Below are 8,606 nucleotides of genomic sequence, written 5' to 3' on the forward strand. Positions count from 1 at the left end.
GTGGTGGTGGTGGGAGAAAGGTCAAAAGAAGGAGCCCCAGCGAATAAAGATCTACCGTCACAACATTAGGTGCGCTTCACTGGCATGGCAGTTATTTGACTGTCAAGAGAAAGAGAAAGAGCGTCTCGGCGACTAATCTTGGTGGCTGATAGTTAGTTAGAGAAAAGCAGTCTGCCGGTGCATTACCTTCAAGTGAATGCTTTAATAGAGACTGTTTTGCACTTAAAACCCAGCGTGTATCATTTTAGCCTGCTGCAACGAGCACATTTAATAAGCAAAAGAAAATCATTTTTTTTTGCATTTGCATACGCTAGTCAAGTTGCAGTGCAGTGACTGAAATTGTAACTGAATCAAAGGCAACAAAGTGGAACACAAAGTGGTGGTCATGGCAGAGAAGAAAAAGAGTACGACACTTACATGAGAATGGGACAGCAATGGCAGTGGTCGTGGTCGTGGTCAGTGTCGTCGTCCACTAGCCCTCAATGGTGTCTCTTCTTCTTCTCCTGTGACATGCATCGACGATTTCAGTGATGGTGATGATGGTGCTGGTGCTGGTGGTGGTGGTCAGCAAACAGATACAACAGCCACTCAAAGAAGGAAACTCCTTCTTCACTGTTTACTGACCGTTACTTGGCCCACTTGTGTGCACTAGTGAAAAGTGCACTAGTGACATTACTTTTTCTTTTTCAGCTTGAATGCTGCTGTTGAAACTTGAAAAAAAGCGATTCTGATTGGTCTTAGAGAGTAGTGCAATGGCAGCGAGTCTGTCTCGCCATTGACACTGTCTGCTTTGACTGCGATTAGCGCGTGTAATCGCCTGTGAACGATCACTGCCAAAAAGGTGGATGCTAAAGAGGAGAATAGAGGCTAATGCTGTAGACGACGTACTGGTAGAGGTAAGAGGGAGAGAGAGGAAGATAAAGAAAGATGTTCTCAGGTTGATGAATGGCAAAGCAAATTCAAACAAGCACACACCAGGCAGGCAGAGTACCTTTGAAGGCAGCGATCGATTAGAATCACCGACTGTCCTACCTGCCTGCAAATCTAAACTCCAATAGGTGCGTGCGCCAAAGATGACACAGGCACACTGCAATAATACACACACTGCTGCTGCTGATGCTGATGCTGCTGAAGTCGATGATGAAGAGGATGATGATGGTGGGAAGAGAGTGAGCTCTGATGCGGACAAACCAAGATGTAACTGCCTGGGATTGTGTGTAAGAGAGAAAAAAGTAAAAGATGAATGGTAATACCTCAGACGGCAGTCTAAACACAATCTGACCACCTCAGGACACACAACAACAGAGCTGCTGCTGCTGCTGCATCAGACTAGCTAATGGCAATGCAAGCAGGTGTTACAGGAAACAGCTGGTGATGGCGGTGATTGCCGATCATCAACCACCAGCATCGCAGACAGTTTGGACAGTGAGACCACGTTGGGGCATCGATAAAAGCACAAGTGAGAGGCACAAGAGGGCAAGAGAAGAAGAAGGAAGAGAAGAGTGTGTTGCAGCAGTAGTTGAGAGGTTAGCGCCCGAGTTTAGCTCTAGTCTCGCAGTAATTGCCACACAAAACCAATTTCAAAATGTTGTTGCCATTTTCTATCTCTTAAAACATTGTAAACCGAGAGTACTGGCGCTGTCCGGTAATAATAAGTAGTTGTGCGCTGTTAATTTTAACCCGTGCATTTAACCTATCAAAATTGAAGGCAAACAAAGTTGGACTACACAAGGCAAGCCGGGTTCACCAATTACTAAGATGTAATAATCTGGGCTTGTCTTCTCAAGTTCAGGCAACTTCTTTTCTTTCACGTCCAGACTGAAATCAAGTTCCTCTTTCTACCCTGTTACTGCCATCACCCTCATCTTCATCGTTTCCCATCTCCTCTTTTTTTCAAGCACTTCTGTCGATAGAGGAAGGAAGGAAGGAAGGAAGAATACGCCAAGAGGACATCAATTAGCTAATGCATCTGTGCAGTGATTAAGTTGCCAGTACTTACTGGTCATTAGAAGGATGACCAACACGCCGGCAGAAAAAAAGTAGCAGCAAAAACTGAAGAAGAAAAGGGGGCAGAAACAGCCTCGAGCAGTCATTTCTCAAGACCGCTCTCACATCGATCCATTGTGTCAAGCAAGCCACCACCACGATTGGCAGCAGATGAGGTGACGAAAAAGTAAAATGAAGAAGAGGGGATTCACTGATCCGAGTGTGCAACAGCACTGTGAACATCCTCTCCTCATGTTTTCCTTCACCCTCTCCTCCTCCTCCTCTTCCCTCTCACAGCTAATTAGCATTCATTCCAACTGCCGTCTGCTGATTAGAAACAGTCTTTTGTGCTTGTTATTACTCAGACTGTGTCTAATTAGAATTGGTAATACTTGTGGCCGCATGGCTGTCTGATGAGGCACCAAACAGGCAGAATTTTTACGCTTATTTCAATCGTTTTATCTCCCTTCTAAAGGATTAAACAGTTGGCGGCACGCGCTGGTAATTTCAGTGGTCTTTCTCCCTTTAGTTTGAGTGGAATGAAGCGGCTAAAAGGTCCTGCATGACGTTCTCAAGTTGTTAAAGCTGGATTTCCTTTTAATGTTCGTGCACTAAACAAAAAAAATGCACAGCACTCTTTCCTTCATCGAAGATAAAGACATCAAAGCCATTTCGTTGATTGAAATTTGCTAAATCTATTAGTTTAAAAGAGTTAGACACGAGGGTTAAAAAAAATGATTTTTCTAAAAATATTTGGTTAGTAAAAATAGATGATGATGATGTACACTAGCGCAAAACGCTACTTACAAAAGTACAACTTTTGAAAAACCTAGAAAGTTTTTCCACTCAGTTACTCTGTATAAAAAGGGTTAATGTAATTACATAATTGAAATTGATTAAAATGAGGTATAAAATCAAATGAAAAAGTAAAATAAAGTAAAAAGTTTTTGTTCTTTTAAGATGATTCATCTAAAGCTTTGCCTGTAAAAATGAAAAATCAATTTTAATTGACACGAAGTAAAAAGAAGAAAAAGACAAACACAGATGTAAACATCATTACTGCCGTCCAACATTAGGGCCATTTATTTTAGTAAACGTAAAGACAAATGATGCAGTTAGTTGTAAATGGTAAAAGATGTACAACATGAAAAACACAAAGTTAGTGAGAAAACATGACAACAAGATTAGCTTCCCTCTTTCTACTGTACTATTTTGTACGGCTTCAGTCGTTTGTCCTCGCCGTCGCTGCCTTTGCAGTGATGATCCTCATCGTGGGCAACAGTCCTAGAGGTGCAGTTGACCGATGAGCAGAGTCGATGAGCAAAGAGGAACCTCGCAACTCCTTTTAGCGGAGTTGCTGCAGTGGTCACTGAAGAGTGAGTTTCCTGCAGCTGTCTTTGCTGATGACTATAATGGTGATGATCATCATCTATCGTCTGGTTTGCTGGCTACTGTCAATAATCGGTTAGTGCAGAAAGAGAGACACAAAAGGGGAAAAACAACAAGAAAAACAAGAAAAAACAAAAATGTGTTATTAAGAAAGTTGAATTTATTTTGAAAATAGAAACAAATCATTAGCAGAGGCAATCATCATCAGGTAAATCGACTGGTAAGTGATAAAAAGTGTGACACTTTTCAAAGCTAATCGGTTTTCGTGCCATGCTGGTTGGTTTGTGCAGTGGTTGTGGCGGAAATCAACGATAATAAAGAAAATTAAAAGGGAAAAAAGGATTGGCCTNATCAGGTAAATCGACTGGTAAGTGATAAAAAGTGTGACACTTTTCAAAGCTAATCGGTTTTCGTGCCATGCTGGTTGGTTTGTGCAGTGGTTGTGGCGGAAATCAACGATAATAAAGAAAATTAAAAGGGAAAAAAGGATTGGCCTTCATGCGGATATCAAATACTAAATTCAGGTGTTCAAAATTAAGGACATTATAAACTTGGTGTCACAAACAGGTGGCAATATTGCTGGTAAGGTGTTTCTGGACGGCTGCGGGCGCGTGCACTCTTGTTAATATTTGGTAAACGGAAATTACTGTGCCAAACGAGTTGTGGAGGGGCAATGAAAGGGAAAAACAAACAAACAAACAAAACAAAAAATGAGTAACTATTGACAAAACAACAAAAACATGCCAAACAAACACAACGGCCTGTCGAATCAACGGCCTGCACTGGCACTTACCTTAACGAGGTTTAGGGCGAGGCGCAGCTTGGCGCCAAAGTCCACGTGGACCTTCTCAAAGTTGGCCACCGAGCGCTCGACAATGGCCGGCACGGTCACCTGGGCCAGGTGGCCGGCAATGTTGGCCACCAGGCGGTCTCGCTCCTCGGGGCTGAGCACATTAGTCCAGAAGCTGGTCACCTGCTCGAAGTTGTCGTCATTGGCGCTGTCGTGACGCTGCACATCACCGGCCACCTTCTGGCAGGCCTCCTTGCAGCTGCTGTCGCCCACCAAGCCGGCAAAGGAGTTCGGGTAGTAGTTGGGCAGAGCGCCGCCTAGTTGGCAAATCATTGGAAACACATTGATGATTAGAGAAATTGCCCCCCATCCAATTTCATAATCACAACTCACCGTTGTCAGTGAAGCAGCCAGGACCGTCGCGCAGAGTGGGGTGCATCACCGGGCACCGGGGACGGTTCACCGGAATCTGGTGAAAGTTGGCGCCCAGGCTACAAAAAGGAGAGAGGTTAGTACTACTTGGTAAACCACTTGGTATTTTTTTTTCAGCGTTTCCTCACCGGTGGCGGTGCGTGTCGCTGTAGGAGAAGAGCCGTCCCTGGAGCATCTTGTCCGGCGACGGCTCAATGCCGGCAATCATGTTCGCCGGCGAGAAGGCGAGCTGCTCAATCTCGGCAAAGTAGTTCTCCGCATTACGGTCCAGCACCACCTCGCCGACCTCAATCAGCGGAAAGTCCTTGTGCGACCAGACCTTGGTCAGATCAAAGGGATTGTACTTGAACTTCTCCGCCTGCTCAAAGGTCATAATCTGCACGTACATCGCCCACTTGGGGTAGTTCTTGTTGGCGATGGCGTTGAACAGATCACGCGTGGTGTGATCGGGGTCGTCGCCTAAACAAATAAACGGAAAACCAACCGTTAATCAATCGTTTTAGTTGTTAACTCTCTCTCTCTCCAAAACTACTCACCAGCAAGTCGGCCCGCGGTGGCCACATCGTGGCAGCGAATGCCCTGCTTCGTCTTCAGGTGAAACTTGGTGTAGACGGCCTCACCTGCCTCATTGACCAGCTTGAAGGTGTGCGAGCCGTAGCCGTTCATCTCGCGGTACGAGGCGGGAATGCCCCGGTCCGAGTAGAGAAAGCACACCTGGTGGGTGGTCTCCGGCCGGAGGGAGAAGAAGTCCCAGGTCATGTTGGCGTCCTTCAGGTGCGTCTGCGGGTTGCGCTTCTGCGTGTGAATGAAGGAGGGAAAGAGAATGGGGTCGCGAATGAAGAAGATGGGCGTGTTGTTGCCCACCAGGTCCCAGTTGCCATCTTCGGTGTAGAACTTGACGGCAAAGCCGCGCGGGTCGCGCACCGTGTCGGCGCTGCCCGCCTCGCCGCCCACCGTGGAGAAGCGAATCGCCAGCGGGGTGCGCTTGCCCACCGTGCTGAAGAGCTTCGCCTTGGTGAACTTGCTCAGCGCGTCGCTGGTCACCTCGAGGTAGCCAAAGGCGCCGGCGCCCTTGGCGTGCACCACGCGCTCCGGAATGCGCTCCCGGTCGAACTGGGCGAGCTCCTCCAGAAACTGCACATCCTGCAGGAGGAGGGGGCCGCGCGGCCCCACCGACAGCGAGTTGCCCTTGTCGGCGATGCCCTTCCCGGTGACGGTGGTGTACTTCGGGGCCTGGTAGAAAGTTTGGAAATTGAAAATGTTTTAGTTGTTGTAGTGATTTACTAACGCAGGTAGACTTTGGCACCGCTCAACAGGTTCAAGGTTCAGTTTTACCAGATCTGTCTGCCTACTTGCAGGCACACACACACACCTGCTATCAAATTGCTGTGCACTCTTTGCACTTGAGGCTTTTTAGCAGCGTCTCCCCCCCCCTAAGCAAAAAAGCATTACACTGTTTGCCGGCACAGGTAGAAGTAGAGACACACACACTGTACTTTTCCACTACTTGACTTAGTGCGTGGGAAACATTTGCAAAGTATATTCAACATAAAAGTGGTGCCTAATCTAAACTTAGTAGTGGAGAGTTTGGAGTTGTGAAACGCCGCAACTTTGGAAACGTTACCACAATGGCTATGCACAATGTCGGTCTCTAAGCGTCCCAACTTGAGTGGCACATAAAAACTACTATATGCACAGAGACACACAGATAATAATTACTGCCGGCTATCATCATGACTAGTGGTGGTCGTCGACGTGGTCGCCCTGGCAACCTTCAAATGCTGGTCTGGTCTGGTCTGGTCTGGTCGCTGTACACGTCCTCAAACGAAGGGACGCACAACGGGCAATGGCACTGAAGAAGAAGAAAGAGGAAGAACAGAATACATGCACAGCACATGACGCTAACCTTTTGGCCTCATTTGCAGCTGGACTAGTCGTCTAATCAAAAAGTTCAGTTGAGAAAGAGAGAGTTCAATCGACACTGCAATTGAGGAATCGATCGAGTCTCATTAGCTCACCTCATTACCGGTAGTACCTAAAATTAGCAGTATATACTAGGGACAATAACCTATGGTGTTGCACTCGCTAACATAGATGACAAGCAAAAAGAAAAAACTGGTGCCAGTGAACTAAAAGAAAAGTGGAGACTTACATTTTGCTGACACTTGGCGCCCAGGTTCAGATCCTTGAAGCACTTCAGCTGATCGGCGGCAACGTCTTTCACTTGTTGGGAGGCCATCTTTTCGGTTTGGGTAATGGTTAAAAGTCGGTGCTGGTGGTAGAGTACAAGGGTGTTGGTCGGTCGGTGTTGCTACACTGAACAAGCTTTGCCGTCTACTCTTGGACACGACTTGACGTGGAATGAACGTGAGTTTTCCCTCAAAGGCGAGCTGCTATCAGAAGGAACTGGACGCAACGAACAAACAGCAGCAGGCCAGCAGCAGGCAGGGGAGAAAAGGTGGGATGAAAAGGGAAGAGAGAAAGAGGAGAGTTAGAAGAGAAGGGAGGAAGGAATGTGTAATAATAAAAAATGAAGTTAGAAAGGGGGTTGCTAATTGTCAGTGGTCAACTACTGACAGCGGCGGCGGCAGGCAAGCGCAGCAAATGGCAAACCAGTGCTTACACACTCAGTAAAAGAGAAGAATCAAGGCCTGTGTTCAAGGCTACAGAGCAAGTGAAGATGCGGTGGTGGTGCTGGTGCGGGCAGTGCTGTTGCTGCTGCTGCTATCACGACTAATCAACTAGTTGTTCAACTAAACAATCCGGTTCTTCATTTTATATATTTGGGCAGCGAGAACTGGTGACTGCTAACAATGCAAACAAGCAAGTGCATGCACGCAAGTGGTCTGTTCGTTATTCGAATCAAAAGCAAGCGAACTTGCTGTGCTGGGCTAGCCCTCGAGCGCAGACCACCACAATTTGCGACAGGCTAACAACAACAGCGAGGGAAAAGGCAAAATCCCTTTATCAATGGGCGATGCTAAATTGCCTACTGCTGCTGCTGCTGCTGCTGCCGCTGCTGCCCACAACATGTCTACATGTAGGCAAGCATGTAGGCAGCGGCGGTTCTGCATCAAAAAGCCGGTTCAACTCGTGAGGTGCACGAGAATGCCTGGCAGAGAGAGAGAGAGAGAGAGAGAGAGAGAGAGAGAGAGAAGTGCTACAACTGTGTTTCAACTGCTGCTGCTGCTGAAAAACCAGCGAGTGACGAGGAAGGAAGTGACGCCGACTGACAGCACAGCTAGCCAGCGCAGTGACCACTTACGCAAAAAGTGTGTGTGTGTTGCAATACTGAAAATAACGGGAGTGCAATCGGTAGGAGGTAATGGAGGAAGCAACTTCAAAAACTGAAACTCAACGCAAACAGGCTGTTGACCAACTTACCAGAAAGGCACACTTCGTCTCGATGAGTGATTTTGTCCAGAAAGGTGTGTGACAGCGAAAGTGTCAGTGCTGCTGATGCTGACGGTGTTGCGGCAAAACGGCAAATGAGAGAGAAGTGCCGCGGAGGGAGCAATTTGTGTTGTTAACGCCGACTGACTGACCACCACCACCACCGACGGCGCAGAACAATAGCAGAAGATGTGAGGTGATGATTTGCCGATGATGGCGCTGATAACCGGTGAGGAGGAGGATGAGGATGAGGGTGATGAGGATGATGTGCCTAAATCAGCCAAAACTGGTGTTTCATGGGCAAGCAGCCAACCAAAATAACCTCGTTGTTGTTGTCGTCGTCGTCGTCTGCTATCACCACTGGATATGGCACGCACTGTTGAGGCGCTGTCCACACACTGATATCGACCACTTTGGAGAATGTCTGGCTGTGTGTGTGTTCTCCTGTGCAAATGTGTGAGTTTGTGCCTGTCGATAGTCTGTCACTGTCACTGTCGCCACTGGCAGACACTGAGCAGAGTGCAGATTCGATTGACTGTCTCAGCAAGCACTGGCAGCAGCAGCAGCAGCAGCTATCACCGTCGATGTTGTTGAGCACTGGAAGTAGAGTGGCACT

At 47.3% G+C, this 8,606-nt stretch overlaps 1 protein-coding gene across 1 annotated transcript; it reads right to left on the reverse strand.

The window, feature by feature from the left end:
* Positions 1-4,144: 4,144 nt before the first annotated feature.
* On the reverse strand, positions 4,145-6,836 carry LOC108380166 (catalase-like). Its single transcript, XM_017636538.1, has 5 exons — positions 6,750-6,836; positions 5,134-5,830; positions 4,726-5,056; positions 4,559-4,656; positions 4,145-4,482 (listed from the first exon to the last, which is right to left on the reverse strand). Exons 1-5 carry the CDS (start codon positions 6,834-6,836, stop codon positions 4,145-4,147), a joined length of 1,551 nt encoding a protein of 516 aa, XP_017492027.1.
* Positions 6,837-8,606: the final 1,770 nt, after the last annotated feature.

This window comes from Rhagoletis zephyria, unplaced genomic scaffold (genome assembly GCF_001687245.7).
Source record: "Rhagoletis zephyria isolate East Lansing unplaced genomic scaffold, Rhagoletis_zephyria_1.1 Rzeph_scaffold_18427, whole genome shotgun sequence".
Classification (NCBI taxonomy): Eukaryota; Metazoa; Arthropoda; class Insecta; order Diptera; family Tephritidae; genus Rhagoletis; species Rhagoletis zephyria.